At 37.6% G+C, this 16,722-nt stretch overlaps 1 protein-coding gene across 1 annotated transcript; it reads left to right on the forward strand.

Moving 5' to 3' along the window:
* The first annotated feature begins 1,314 nt into the window (after positions 1-1,314).
* LOC147369204 (olfactory receptor 2T33-like) lies at positions 1,315-2,250 on the forward strand. The gene has a single exon (XM_086413492.1). The coding sequence runs from the start codon at positions 1,315-1,317 to the stop codon at positions 2,248-2,250; it is 936 nt and encodes a 311-aa protein (XP_086269618.1).
* The last annotated feature ends 14,472 nt before the right edge of the window (positions 2,251-16,722 follow it).

The following is a 16,722-nucleotide window of genomic DNA, read 5'->3' on the forward strand; positions in this document are numbered from 1 at the left end:
TTCATTTACCATAGACACTTACAGGTAACATAAGCTAGATGCTTTAGTGAAAAGATTACTAATCCCTGGAAGTAACTATAATGCTGAAAATTTTATGTGTAGGTGGTACTATATTAATTTTGCATGATAAATTAGTTTAGGCAAGTATTGATTAAGTACTTAAACAACCAACTAATCAGTTCAATGAGTATGATAATAAATCTGTTAATAATTAGATTAGTTGATAGATTGATATATCTCCTACATTTAAGGATGTATGATTACTGGTAATGAAGTGTGAACAAGCTACAAGTAAAATCAATTTTGTATTTTCCTTTAGGTTATACATATATATGAAATTATGAACTTTTTGTAATGTATATGTTTAACTAAATTCACATTCATTTTGTGAGGACATATTAGATATAAACGTTAACTGTTGAAAGGTCTCTAAACTGAAAGAAAGTCCCTGTGATCAGGAAGACAGCGGCGCTCAGGCCTGGTATACTGAGATCATGGGTTGCTTGCAGGTGTGGAAGAAAGAAATTTAACAATTTTTCCTCTCCTCCCAGAAAACTGAGTTTTAGTACTTATATATTTGTTTTTAGCATATTTATTAATCAAAATTTGTACATTGTGACATTGACTGAACTCGTGAAACTAATTTAAACAAATATAGGAGAAATACACAATATTCATCAGATACATCACATCAACATTGACTAAAATGAATGAATGAATGTGTCTGTAGCTCCCTCAACATAAAAGTCCCCAAATTATAGAAAGCTGTGATCATCTAATAATGTTTCCTAACTATAGGAGTAAATGATGTGTGATATATTGACAAAATATACAAAATTATAGAAATGTAGTGAGTACTACTATATATGGGCTTCCCTGGTGGCTCAGCAATAAAGAATTCACCTGCTGATGCAGGAAATATGAGGTCAATCCCTGTGTTGGGAAGATGCCCTGGAGAAGGAGATGGCACCCAACTCCAGTACTCTTATCTGGGAAATCCCACAGACAGAGGAGTCTGGCAGGCTATAGTCCATGGGGTCGCAAAAGAGTCAGACGTGCCTTAATGACAAAACAGCTATTATACATACATGTTATCAAATCTATTTGGATCCAAAATAAAGTGTAATTACAAAGAGATGGAAGATAAGATACTAAGGCAATCAATTGTGAATGCAAACGTTAAAGTCATAATTATGCCTCCCAGTATCATTTTTTTTCTATGTTATTTGATCAAGCTTTTGTAAGGAAATGACCAAGCTTCCTTTTAAACAGGAATTTCCTAATAATTCATTATCTTCCAGGAATAACTGAGACATGGAAAATACAAATGTCACCACAGGAATAAATTTCATTCTTCTAGGACTCTTTAACTACACAGAGACCCATCTCTTCCTCTTTTCCATGGTGCTCATGACTTTCCTCACCTCTCTGATGGGCAATGACTTCATGATCATGCTCATCTATGTGGATCCTCGGCTTCACACACCCATGTACTTTCTGCTTAGCCAGCTCTCCCTCATGGACATGATGCTCGTTCTCACTATTGTCCCCAAAATGGCAGCCAATTACCTGAGGCACACCAGGTCCATCTCTCCCACTGGCTGTGGTGCCCAGATTGTCCTGCTTCTTACTTTGGGAGGGGGGGAGTGCTTCCTCTTAGCCGCCATGGCCTATGACCGCTATGTGGCCATATGTCACCCCCTGAGATACCCGATCCTCATGAATCAGAAGCTCTGTTTGCACATGACAGCAGGCTCCTGGCTTTTGGGAGGGGTGGATGGGCTGATGCAGGCTGGTGCCACCCTGAGCTTCCCTTACTGCCACTCTCGAGAAATCAACCACTTCTTTTGTGAGGCGCCATCACTTGTTCGCCTTACCTGTGTAAACACCATGATTTTTGAATTCTTCATGTATGTATGCTGCATTCTGATGCTCTTAATCCCACTGTCTCTCATTTTGGCTTCCTATAGTCTCATCCTGGCTGCTGTGTTTCGTATGCAGTCCACTGAAGCCAGGAAGAAGGCCTTTGCAACCTGTTCTTCCCACTTGGCTGTCGTGGGGCTCTTCTATGGCACTAGCATGTTTATCTACATGCGGCCCAAATCTTACCATTCAGTGGGCCATGACAAGGTGGTCTCTGCCTTTTACACAATTTTAACACCTGTGTTGAACCCCCTTATATACAGTGTAAGGAATATAGAAGTCAAGGGGGCTTATAGAAAGTGGCTGGAGAAACATTTTAAGTCATAGTGAACATAATTTGCTAATATTGCATCACTCAAATTAGATTCAGGTTACAAAATTTTTTGTGCATCAATATACTTGGCACTCCTTTGCCAGCTTGCACTGATTTTTAAAAATATATTAGATAAACTACTACATGCTAGATAAATTAATAAAAATTACATTTGTCATTTTTTCCATACCTTGTCATATTATTTTTTCTGAACTTACCTTGTAATTAGTTGTGATTATGTGTGATTTAGAAAAAATCATTTGGTAAAAGATAAGCAGATATGACTATAAATATGTAGGTTAAAATATGTAGTAATCATGAAAGGAAAAATTCAACAACTTTGTCTAAAAAAAGCAACACTAATTAAAATGATTAATATGTGATAAATATCACATAAATTAGTATAGATAATATATTTATATAAAGTAATATTTTTAAAAAAGGATGAAGTTTTTTTTTCACTTGCTAATAGGAGTATCTAATTAATATGAAATGCTATAAAAACTATTGTCTTTGATCACAAGGAAAGTCTTAGGCCTGAGGTTTCATGTTTTGGGGATTAACTGAATGGAGTTAATATTATTGGATGAGTTTTATCTCATGATCTCTTGATGAGTTTCTTTTTTTTTTAATTTTTTTTTAAATTTTATTTTATTTTTAAACTTTACATAATTGTATTAGTTTTGCCTTTTAAGATATTTTATTTACAAGAGAGGAAGGAAGAAATAAAGGGAGAGGGAAGAGGGATGAGTGGGAAGGAAAAAAGGAATGAAAGAAAGACAGGTATGGCACACAATTTGAAAATTAATGCCAGTTTAGAAATGAAAAAAATCAAATTAAAATATTCTTCTGAAAAAATTATCAAATATGAATTTTAATATCATCTAAATTGACTACCATATTTCATTTAGCTATCTTATATCATCTTAAATAAAATACTAATTAAAATGATTAATATTGGGTATTATTATCACATAAATTAATACAGATATTACCTTTTATATCTTCAGGGAATAAATTTTTTTTAAATGAAAAAAACATGTGTTTGTATAGGTTCAATAATTCTGATTTTACATGTCATGTCAGATCCTTGAAGATAAAATGTTAGTAAAGATGAAAGGAAAAAAACCTATAAAAACAAACAAAGCAATTAAGAAAATGGCAATAGAAGCATACATATTGATATAATTTCTTTAATGAAACTGGATTGAATGCACCAAACAAAAGATATACACTGATTGAGTGGACACAAATACAAGACCTATATATATGCTGTCTACAAGGAACTCAGCCGAGACCTAGGAATGTATACAGATTGAAAGTGATTCAATGAAAGAAGGTATTCCATGCAAGTTCCAAATCACAAGATTCCATTCCAAATCACAAGAAAGCTGGAGTAGCAATACTCACATGAAACAAAATAGACTTTGAAGTAAAAACTGTTAAAATAGACAAAGACATACACAACATAGTGATCAAGGAATCAATCCAACTAGAGTATATAAAAATTATAAATTTATATGGACCAAACATAGGATCACCTCAATATAAAAGGCAAATACTAACAACCATAAAGAGAGAAATCAACAGTAACATAATAATATTGGGGCACTTTAACACCCAACTTTCACCAATGAGCAGATCATCTAGACAGAAAATTATATTCTAATGAGGTGGATGAAACTGGAGCCCATTTACAGAGTGAAGTAAGTCAGAAAGAGAAACATCAATACAGTATATTAATGCATATATATGGAACTTAGACGATAATGATGACTGCATGTACAAGGCAGCAAAAGAGACACATATGTAAAGAACAGATTTTTGGACTCAGTGGGAGAAGGGAAGGGTGGGATGATTTGAGAGAATAGCATTGAAACATGTATATTACCATATGTAAAATAGATAACCCGTGCACGCTCGATGCATGAAGCAGGGTACTCAAAGCTGGTGCTCTGGGACAACCCAGAGTGATGGGGTGAGGAAGGAAGTGGGAGGAGTGTTCAGGATGGGGGGGCACATGTACACCCATGGCTTATTCATGTTGATATATGGCAAAAATCACAATATTATAAAGTAATTAGCCTCCAATTAAAATGAATAAATTATGACACAGCACTCCCACTGCTGGGCATACACACTGAGGAAACCAGAATTGAAAGACACACGTGTACCCCAATGTTCATTGCAGCACTGTTTATAATAGCTAGGACATGGAAGCAACCTAGATGTCCATCAGCAGATGAATGGATAAGAAAGCTGTGGTACATATACACAATGGAGTATTACTCAGCCATTAAAAAGAATACATTTGAATCAGTTCTAATGAGGTGGATGAAACTGGAGCCTATTATACAGAGGGAAGTAAGCCAGAAAGAAAAACACCAATAGAGTATGCTAACGCATATATATGGAATTTAGAAAGATGGTAACGATAAGCCTGTATGCGAGACAGCAAAAGAGACACAGATGTGTAGAACAGTCTTTTGGACTCTGTTGGGGGGGGGTGATTTGGGAGAATGGCATTGAAACACGTATAATATCATATAAGAAATGAATCACCAGTCCAGGTTTGAAGCAGGATACAGGAAGCTTGGGGCTGGTGCACTGGGATGACCCAGAGGGATGGTATGAGGAGGGAGACGGGAGGGGGATTCAGGATTAGGAACATGTGTACACCTGTGGCAGATTCATGTTGATGTATGGCAAAACCAATATAATATTGTAAAGTAATTAGTCTCTAATCAGAATAAATAAATTTAAATTAAAAAAAAGTTTATGGATTTATGTAACAATCTATGCTGAAAAATACTATTTTATACTTCTATATTATTTGCATATGTAAATTGTATAAGTAAATATTTAAATGTGAAATTTGCATATGCACGCCAATATGTATAGTATTTATTTTTCATCCCTTCTCCACACTGGGTGGCAGATTGACATTAATCAGCTGAAGATGTTCAATGCTTCTCAAGGTTCACTGCTTCTAGTGGATGCTGAAATGAATTACCAAAATTTTGTGCTTTAAAACAACAGGAACGTATTTTCTCACACTCTTGAAGGCCAAAAATCCAAAATGAATTCCACTATGTTGAAATCAAAGTGTTAGTAGGGCTCACTACATCAAGAAGTCCCAGAGAATAATCTTTTCATTGCCGGTTCTAGTTCATGTGTTTGCCAACATTTCTTGTCTTGTGGTTGAAGGACTCCAATCTCTGCCTGTGTGCCAGGTATGCACATTGCCTTCTTTTCTTCTGACTTTGTTGAATCTATGTCTCCTTCCTATAAGGATGCATGTTATGGCATTTAGCATCCATCCTGACAACACTAAAATAATCCTCCTGTCTTGAATTCCTTAATGACATCTGCAAGAACTTTGTAATGTAAGACCATTGTCACAGGAGATTAGTACTTGATATCTTGATGGACAAGTATTTAGTCTACTACAATCCATCTCAATTTCAGAGAAAGCTCTTATTCAATGCTTTGTAAATATCAGTTATTTGAGAAGTTTTCAGTCACTATTTCTATAAATTTGTCTTCAGTACTAAATTTTTCTATTCTCCCTTAACAATTCAAAGTCTAAAGTATTTATCTAGTTATTGACCCATGGTTCTCCAAGGCTTTTTCATTTTTTTCAGTCATTTTTTATATTGTTTTTTAGATTGGATAATTGTTATTGATTTGTCATCATTATGACCACCTCTCAAACTGTCATTTCCATTTTGCTATTCAACCAATCTAGAGAGAGAAGTATTATTATTATTATTATTGTGCTGTGCTCAGTCACTCAGCTGTGTCCAACTCTTTGCAACCCCAGGGACTGTAGCTCACCAGGGGGATTTTCTAGGCAAGAATACTGGAGTGGGTTTCCATGTCCTCTTTATTTTGTTATTGTCCATTTTGGTTCTATAAAGCCCATTTATTTTTACTTTATTCTTTCTTTGTTGAGATTTTCTATTTTTTTCATTCACTCAAAGGTGTTTATCCTTGAGGAGTTCTAAGATGATAGAGGAGTAGATGGACATAGAATGCATCTCTCTTTACAGATGCATTAAGGATACATCTATAGATGCAATGATTCTCATAGAAAACTAGTTGAACACTAGCAGGAAGCCTGATCAATGGAAAGGCCTATAAGAATCCATGAATAACTGGTAGGATGAAAGAAAAAAATGGAGGAGAAGGGGAGGAAGCAGGACCAGACCTGCACCATGGTCGGGGGTGGGGGGGTGGTTGAGGGGGGCTGAAGAAGGGAAGAGATTCCTGCACCAGGGGAACGAACAGTGATTAAAAACACAAAATAATTGAAATTAAAAATACACTAGAAAAAAAATCAATAGAAAAACTGAGATGGAAGAATGGATAAGTGAGTTGGAAGATAGAATGCTGGGAATAGAAGCTGAGGAGCAGAATAAAGAACAAAGAATGAAAAGAATTGGGGATAGCCATAGAGACCTCTAGGATAAGATTATCCATACCAATATTCAAATTACAGGGGTCCCAGAAGAAGAAGAGAAAGACAACAAGTATGATGAAATATTTGAAGAGATTGTCGTTGAAAAATCCAAGGAGAAGCATGTTGAGAAATGAATTAATCAAACTAACAAAAATTAACCACACACACAAAAAATATTTAAAGCAGCAAGGGAAAAGCAATAAATAACATATAAAGGAATCCCCATAAGGTTAACAGGTGACTAAGCAGAAACTCTGAAGGCCAGAATGGAGTAACAGAACATGTTTAATGCAATGAAAAGCGGGGGAATAAAACCCTACAACCAAGATTGTTCAATCCAGCAAGGATCTTATTCAGATTAGACAGAGAAACCAAAAGCTTTACAGACAAACAACGCAAACAGAATGCAGGACTACCAAACCAGCTTTACAATAAAAGCTAAAGGAATTTTCTAGGCAGGAAAAATAAGAGAACTAACAGACCTACAAAAACAAGCCCCAACCAATTAAGAAAATGATAACAGAAACTTACATATCAATAAGTAACTTGAAAATAAAGGAATTAAATGCTCTGACCAAAAGACAGAGACTGGCTGAATGAATACAAAAATAAGACCTGTAAATATGCCCTCTACAAGAGATTCACTTAAGACCTAAGGATACATACAGTCTGAAAATAAGGGGATGGAAAAAGTTCTTCCATGTAAATGGATATCAAAGAAAGTTAGAGTAACATTACTCATTTCAGAAAAAAAAAATAGACTTTAAAATAAAGAATATTACAAGACCGAAGGAATGATAGGACACAACATGATTATCAAGAGATCAAACCAAGAGGACATAATATTTGTAAATATTAGTGCACCCAAGTACTGAATTTCAGACTCTTTTGCTGATTAGGGCTACTCCATTTCCTCTATGGGATTCTTGCCCACAGTAGTAGATATATTGGTCATCTGAATTAAATTTGTCCATTCCTGTCCATTTTAGCTCACTGATTTCTTAGATGTTGATGCTTATTTTACCATCTCCTGCTTAACCACATCCAATTTACCTTGATTCACAGACCTAACATTTCAGGTACCTATGCAATACTGTTCTTTTCAGCATAGGATTTTACTTTCATCACCAGACATATCCACAACTGAGCATTGTTTCCACTCTGGCCCAGCCACTTCATTCTTTCTGGGGCTATTAGTAGTTGTCCTCTGCTCTTCCACAGTAGCAAATTGGACACCTTCCAACCTGAGGGACTCATCTTTTGGTGCCATATCTTTTTGTCTTTTTATACAGTTCATGGAGTGTTGAAAAGCAAAGACATTACTCTGATGACAAAGGTCCATATAGTCAAGGTCTTCCCAGTGTTCATGTATAGTTGTGAGAGCTGGACTGTAAAGAAGGCAGAGCACCAAGGAATTGATACCTTCAAACTGTGGTGCTTTAGAAAACTAAGTCCCTTAGACAACAAGGAGATCAAACCAGTCAGTCTTAAGGGAAATCAATTCTGAATACTCATTGGAAGGACTGATGCCAAGGCTGAAGCTCCAGTATTTTGGTCACCTGCTGTGAAACGCCAACTCATTGGAATAGTCCCTGATGCTGGGAAAGATTGAAGGTAGAAGGAGAAGAGGGTGTCAGAGGATAAGCTAGCTGGATGGCATCACTGATGCAATGGACATGAACTTGGGCAAACTTTGGGAGATGATGAGGGACAGGGAGGCCTGGTGTGCTGCATCCCATGTGGTCACAAAAAATTGAACATAACGGGGTGACTGAACAACAACAATTTACCCAACATAAAGCCATGTCAATACATAAGGCAAAACCTAACAGCCATGGAAGGGGAAACTGACACAATACTACTAGGGGGCATTCACATCACACTTATACCAATGTATAGATCCTCTGGACAGAAAATTAATAAGGGAATACAAGCCTTAAAAGGCACATTAGGCTAGATGAACTTAACTGGTATTTATAGGGCATTCCATGCAATAATAGCAGAATATACTTTCTTCTCAAGTCTACAGAGAACATTCTCCACAATAGATCACACCTTTGGTAACATATCAAGCCTCAGTAGTTTTAAGAAAATTGAAATTGTATCAAGCCTCTTTTTCTGACCACAATAATATGAGATTGCATATCAAAAACAGGGGAAAAATGTAAAAAAACACAGACACATGGAGGATAAATAATGCACTTCAAAACAACCAAGGCATTTCTGCAGAAATCTAAAAGAAAAAAAAAAAAAAAGAAGCAAATTACAATGAAAATAAGATGACTCGAATATATGGGATATGTGAAAAGCAGTTCTAAGAGGGAAGTGTATAGTAATAAACCCACCTCAAGGGAAAAAAAAAATTCCTACATCACAAAACAAGAGAAATCTCAAATAAATGGCCTAATAATTAGAAAAAGAATAATAAGAAGTACAACAACAACAAAAAAGGGAATAAAATCATAAATTCTAAGTGAAAGTAAATGAAAAAGAAAGAAAGCAATAGCAAAGATCAGTAAAACTAAAAGCTGATTCTTTGAAAGATAAATAAAATACGGAAACCATTAGCCAGAATAATTAAGAAAATAAAGGGAGAAGATTCAAATCAATAAAATTAGAAACCAGTTCAGTCACTCAGTCGTGTCTGATGCTTTGTGACCCCATGGACTGCAGCATGCCAGGCTTCCCTGTCCATTGCAAACTCCCGGAGTTTACCCAAACTCATGTCCATTGAGTCAGTGATGCCATCCAACCATCTCATTCTCTGTCGTCCCCTTCTTCCCCCACATTCAATCTTTCCCAGCATCAGGGTCTTTTCCAGTGAGTCAGTTCTTCATATTAGGTGGCCAAAGTATTGGAGTTTCAACTTCAGCATCAGTCCTTCCAATGAATATTCAGGACTGATATCCTTTAGGATTGACTGGTTGGATCTCCTTGTAGCCCAAGGGACTCTCAAGAGGCTTCTCCAACACCACAGTTCAAAAGCATCAATTCTTTCATGCTCAGCTTTCTTTATAGTCCAACTCTCACATTCATACATGACTACTGGGAAAACCATGTGAGAAGAAAAGGATCCAGAAATTCTACAGACCATGCCACAAACACTTCTGAGGCATGGTGAATAATTTACATACTGTCCATGAAAGTGACACTCTTCAGGTGAGATGTATGTGCAGTCACCAGAGATATTGATTAATTTATAGAACCAGCAAAGATAAAGACTTGCGGAGTGAAAAACTGATGCCAGATACCATGAGAAAGAAAAAATAAAATCTATATCCTTGTCTCATGTTTTGAGTTATTTTTCAGTCCCCGAGTTCACCCAATGAAAGAGACCAGGTCACCCAGAGAAAGGGCTGACAATTCAATAATAATTTTATATGTTCAAATATAAACCAGTTTTTCTCAGGGATACTGTAGCCATTTACCAGAGTGGGTGGAATTTTTAGCTTGGGCTTACATAGCAAAATGCCATAGACAAGGAGGATTAAAACACAGATACCTATTTTTCAGAGCTCTGGGTGTTGAGAAGTCTAAGATTCAGGTGCTAGCTAACTTGGTTCCCAGGGAGGCCTCACTTACTAATTTATAGAGGCTGCCTTATCTTTATATCCTCACATGGCTTTTTCTTAGTGTCTGTGAAGAGAGAAAGGTTGAGCTTTTCTCTTCCTTCCTCTTACAAGCACACTAATCCTACAGATTAAGAACCCAACTGCATTATTTAATTTAACTTAAAGGAGCTCCTTATAAGCCTTTTCTCCAAAAACATTCACATTTGGGGCAAGTGTACCCAACATAAAAATTTGGGTAATGAAATTCAGGCAATAGCATGGAGCATAGACACACCAGCATGAACAAAATCCTCAGATCTTTTGAGAGCTGTTGGTTACAGAATTGACACAAAGGGCTAAAATGGAGTGCTTTCTCCTTATTACTCCCACTCATTTAGGACTTTGTTGCTTTCTATTACATTTACTTTAAGATCTTTTGGATAGAGTTCCAGTTTCCTAGTTTAAAACTGATGCTGTTATCAGATACGTACATTGTATATATGTGAAATTTAGAAAAATGGTACAGATGAACCTATTTGCAGGGCAGGAATAGAGACACAGATACAGAGAACTGGCAGAAGAGCCTGGGGCAGGAGGCAGGGCAATAGACTGAATTAGTGATTCAGGAGATTTAGTTTGCATATGTGTACTGACTGGGTTTCCCTGATGGCTCAATGGCAAAGAAATCACTGCAATACAAGGCAATGCAGGAGACATGGGTTCAATCCTTAGGTCAGGAAGATCTCCCAGACAAGGAAATGGAACCCACTCCAGTGTTCTTGGCTGGGAAATTCCATGGACAGAGGAGCCTGGCAGGCTACAGTCCATGGGGTCACAAAAGAGAACGTGACTTAGTGACTAAACAAAAAAGAACAAATGTACACTGTCTGCCATGTTAGAAACAGATAGCTAGTGGGAACATGCTTAAGGCTCCAGGAGCTCAGTTTGGTGCTCTGTGATGACTTAGATGGGTGGGATGAAGGGAGTGAGAGAGAGGTTCAAGAGAGAAGGGATATATGTATACACATAGCTGATTCATTTCCTTGTACAGCAGAAAATGCACAACATGTTAAAGCAATTATACACCAGTAAAAGCAAAAACAGAAAGCAAAAAAACAGTTCTTTTAAATCAAAAGCTGCTGCTGCTAAGTCACTTCAGTCATGTCCGACTCTGTGTGACCCCATAGACAGCAGCCCACCAGGCTCCCCCGTCCCTGGGATTCTCCAGGCAAGAACACTAGAGTGGGTTGCCATTTCCTTCTCCAGTGCATGAAAGTGAAAAGTGAAAATGAAGCTAGGTGTGTCAAAAGATGATTTGATTTCTTCATTTAAGCATGATCCTTGTGGACAAATTCTTAACTACCTATAACTTTGTATAGGGAAGAAGCCATATTTTTACTGAAATAATCATACTTGCTAGGTATGTTCTGATTCTAAAATCACATGATTCACCTGGTCTGTGCTACCAGAAACCAATGTCTGTGAATGACAGTCAAGGGTCCCTTCACTTAGACTTCTTACTGAATATGGTTTATGGAGTGTTCCATATATTGCTCTGTGCTCCCATATTCCCCTTCCCCTTTCAGGACAGAAGTACTTATTTCCCTGCCTACTAAGGGTACTAGTATCAAATATTCTTAGCTAGTCCTTCTCATAACATTGTTTTTACTTGAGAAAAACTACTTTGTGTAAAGTTATGTTTCTTCACTGGGAAAAGGCCACATTCAATCAATGCTCCTGTGGGGGCACAAAGGAGACCTCTTAGTCTACTACAGGAAACTTGATAGGGGCAAGTCTTAATTCTTCCTGGGTTAACCTTCTGACAATATCAAGGTTCAACATCTCACTGTGCCCATTTCTGTTTCTTTTATTCTAAGTGAGTTGATTCTAAGAACAATAAACTTCCTCCATGCCTAGTGAGCTACAGTCCTTGGAGTCCTAAAGAGTAGGACACAACTGAGAAGCTAAGCACATTACTATCTCAATCTCAGAGTCTATGTACCATGAATTACCACATCCCCCTAAAGTGTTCCCTAACTCTGAGAGTGGAGAAGGCAACAATAGAGTAATGTTTACTACCCTTGCTTCCTGCCCATTCATGTGTGACTTCTTGAGTCTGCATTCTAGCCAGGTGTTAGATGTTCTCCTCAAAATTTTGAAAATTTCAAGAGTTTGAATATCTAATTTCCACATGTCTCCCAGAGAAGAGTTGGAAAGCAAGCATCCTGTCCTGCTCTCCCTAAAATGAGGGTCTGGTAGAAATTTGGTTTCTGAAAGCTATGTCCACAGTTTATTGTTGTCATTCAGTCATTTAATTGTGGTTGACTTTGCAACTCCATGGACTGAAGCATGCCAGGATTCCCTGTCCTTCACCATCCCCAGAGTTTGCTCAAATTCATGTCGACTGAGTCAGTAATGCCATTCAACCATCTCATCCTCCTTCGTCCCCTTCCCCTCCTGCCTTCAATCTTTCCCAGAATCAGGGTCTTTTCCAATGAGTTGGCTCTTCACTTCAGGTGGCCAAAGTATTGGAGCTTCGGCCTCAGGATCAGTTCTTGCAATGAATATTCAGCATTGATTTCCTTTAGATTAACTGGTTTGCTCCCCTTACTGTCCAAGGGACTCTGGAGAGTCTTCTCCAGAACTACAGTTCGAAAACATCAATTATTCAGCACTCAGCCTTATTGATGGTCTAACTCTCACATCTGTACACAACTACTGGAAAAGCCATAGCTTTGATTATATAGACCTTGTTGGCAAATTAATATCTCAGCTTTTTAATCCTGTCTAACTTTGTCATAGCTTTTCTTTCAAGGAGAAAGTGCCTTTTAATTCCGTAGCTGCAATCACTGTCTGCAGTGATGTTGGAGCCCCCCCAAAATAAAGTCTGTCACTGTTTCCATTGTTTTCCCATATATTTGCCATGAAGTGATAGGACCGGATGCCATGATCTTAGTTTTTAGAATGTTGAATTTTAAGCCAGCTTTTTCACTATCCTCTTTCACTTTCATCAAGAGGCTTTTTAGTTCCTCTTTGATTTCTGCATAAGGGTGGTATCATCTACATATCTGAAGTTATTTATATTTCTCATGGAAATCTTGATTCCAGCTTGTGCTTCATTCACCCAGCATTTTGCATGATGTACTCTGAAAGAGGAGAGTGAAAAAGCTGTCTTAAAACTCAACATTTAGAAAACAAAGATCATGGCATCTGATCCCATCACTTCCTGGCAAATAGATGGGGAAATAATGGAAACACTGAGAGACTTTATTTTGGGGGGCTACAAAATCACTGCAGACAGTGACTGTGGCCATGAAATTAAAAGACTTTTGCTTCTTAGAAGAAAAGCTATGACAAACCTAGACAACATATTAAAAAGCAGAGACATTACTTTGTCAACAAAAGTCCATCTAGTCAAAGCTATGGTTTTTCCAGTAGTAATGTATGGATGTGAGAATTGGAGTATAAATAAAGCTGTGCACTGAAGAATTGATGCTTTCGAACTGTGGTCTTGGAGAAGATTCTTGAGAGTCCCTTGGATTGCAAGGAGATCCAACCAGTCAATCCTAAAGGAAATTAGTCCTGAATATTCATTGGAAGAACTGATGCTGAAGCTGAAACTCCAATACTTTGGCCACCTAATGCAAAGAACCGACTCATTTGAAAAAACCCTGATGCTGGGAAAGATTGAAGGCAGGAGGTGAAAGGGAAGACAGAGGATGAGATGGTTGGATGGCATTCACTGACTAGATAGACATGAGTTTGAGTAAGCTCCGGGAGTTGGTGATGGACAGGGAAGCCTGGTGTACTGCAGTCCATGGGATCGCAAAGAGTTGGACACGACTGAATGACTGAACTGAACTGAACTCTGTATAGAAGTTAAATAAGCAGGGGGACAACATACGGCCTTGATGAACTCCTTCTTGACTGCATACAGTTTTCTCAGGAGGTAGAGAAGGTGATCTGTTATTCCAATCTCTTTAAGAATATTCCACAATTTGTTGTGATCCACACAAAGGCTTTAGCATAATCAATGAAGCAGAAGTAGATATTTTCCTGGAATTCTCTTGCTTTTCTTATGATCCAATGGTTGTTTGCAATTTAATCTCTTGTTCTGCCTTTTCTAAATCCAGCCTGTATATCTCAAAGTTCTCATTTCATGTACTCTTGAAGCCTAGCTTAAAGGACTTTTAGCATTATCTTGCTAACATATGAAATAAGTGCTATGGTGCAATTGTATGAACATTCTTTGACATTGCCCGTTTTGGGGATCAGAATGAAAATAGGCCTTTTCCAGTCCTGGGCCCACTGCTGAGTTTTCCATTTTTGCAGACATATTGAGTGCAGTGCTTTAACAATATCATCTTTTAGGATTTGAAATAACTCAGCTGGAATTCCATCACCTCTGCTAACTTTGTCCATTATGATGCTTTCTAAGGTCTTCTTGACTTCATACTCCGGGATATCTAGCTCTAGGTGAGTGATCACACCATCGTGGTTATCTGGGTCATTAGATCTTTTTTGTATAGTTCTTCTGTGTATTCTTGCCACCTCCTCTTATTTCTTCTGCTTCTGTTAGGTCCATACCATTTCTGTCCTATATTGTGCCTATTTTTGCATGAAATAGTCCCTTGTTATCTCTAATTTTCTTGAACAGATCTCTAGTCTTTCCCATTCTATTGTTTTCCTCTGTTTCTTTGCATTGTTTGCTTAAGAAGATGGCTTAAGAAGACTTTCTTATCTCTCTTTGCTCTTCATTGGAACTCCACATTCAGATGGGTATATCTTTTCCATTCACCTTTGCCTTTCACCTTTTCTTTTCTCAGCTATTTGTAAGGCCTCCTCAGACAACCATTTTGCCTTTTTGCATTTCATTTTCTTGTGGATGGCTTTGATCACCACCTGTTGCACAATGTTATGAACCTCTGTCCATAGTTCTGGCACTCAGTCTATCAGATCTAATCCTTTGAATCTATTTGTCATGTCCACTGTATAATCATAAGGGATTTGATTTAGGTCATACTTGAATGGCCTGGTTGTCTTCTGTACTTTCTTCAATTTGAGTCTGAATTTTGCAATAAGAAATTCATGATCTGAGTTATAGTCAGCTTTCAGTCTTGTTTTTTGCTGACTGTATAGAGCTTCTCCATCTTCAGCTGCAAAGAATATAATCAATATGATTTGAGTATTTACCATCTGGTGATATCCATGTGTAGAGTCATCTCTTGTATTGTTGAAAGAGGGTGTTTGCTATGACCAGTGCACCCTCATGTCTAAACTCTTGTTAGCATTTTCCCTGCTTCATTTTGTACTCCAAAGTCAAACTTGCCTGTTACTCCATGTATCTCTTGACTTCCTACTTTTGCGTTCCAGTCACTATGATGGTGTTAGTTCTAGGTCTTGTAGGTCTTCACCGAACCATTCAACTTCAGCTTCTTCAGCGTTAGTGGCTGGGGCATAGACTTGGATTACTATGTATATTTGCCCTGGCAATGAACCAAGATCATTCTGCCATTTTTGAGATTTGACCCAAGTACTCCATTTCAGACTCTTTTGCTGACTATTTGGACTACTGCATTTCTTATAAGCAATTCTTTCCCACAGTAGTAGATGTAATGGTCATCTGAATTAAATTCACCCTTTCCCATCTATTTTTGTTCACTGATTGCTATAATGTTGACAAATAAAATCTGGGCTTTTCTCCCTTCCTTAAACGAACAAAATAACAACTATTACATCTCACTTGAATTAAGCAATTACAATATCACATGTTTTACAGAGTCATCTTTTTTCAATAACTATTCCATTAGAATGATATAGATAGATAAATAGATAAATGTTGTTCAGTGGCTCAGTCATGCCTGACTCTTTGCAACCTGATGGACTGCAGTGCACCAGGTTCCCCTGTCCTTCATCATCTCCCAGAGTTTGCTCAAACTCATGTCCATCGAGTTGGTGATGCCATCCAACCATCTCATCCTCTGTTGTCCCTTTCTCCTCCTACCTTTAATCTTTCCGAGCATCAGGGTCTTTTCTTTTTTTTAATTTATTTATTTTAATTGCAGGTTAATTACTTTACAATATTGTATTGGTTTTGCCATACATCAACATGGATCCACCACAGGTATACACGTGTTCCCCATCCCAAACCCCTCTCCCTCCTCCCTCCCCGTACCATCCCTCTGGGTCGACCCAGTGCACCAGCCCCAAGCATCCTGTATCCTGCATCGAACCTGGACTGGCGATTCATTTCATATATGATATTACACATGTTTCAATGCCATTCTCCCAAATCATCCCACCCTCTCCTTCTCCCACAGAGTATGCAAGACGGCAAAAGAGCCACAGATGTATAGAACAGGGTCTTTTCTAATGTGCCAATTCTTCACATAAGGTGGCCAAAGTATTTAAGCTTCAGCTTCAGGATTAATCCTTTCAATGAATATTCAGGATTGATTTCCTTTAGGATTGAC

This window comes from Bos grunniens, chromosome 7 (genome assembly GCF_055505025.1).
Source record: "Bos grunniens cultivar Pamir isolate PY7600 chromosome 7, Bosgru_T2T1.0, whole genome shotgun sequence".
Lineage (NCBI taxonomy): Eukaryota > Metazoa > Chordata > Mammalia > Artiodactyla > Bovidae > Bos > Bos grunniens.

Coding starts and splice junctions, on each gene's coding strand:
- LOC147369204 (XM_086413492.1), top strand. CDS start 1,315: ATGGAAAATACAAATGTCACCACAGGAATAAATTTCATTCTTCTAGGA.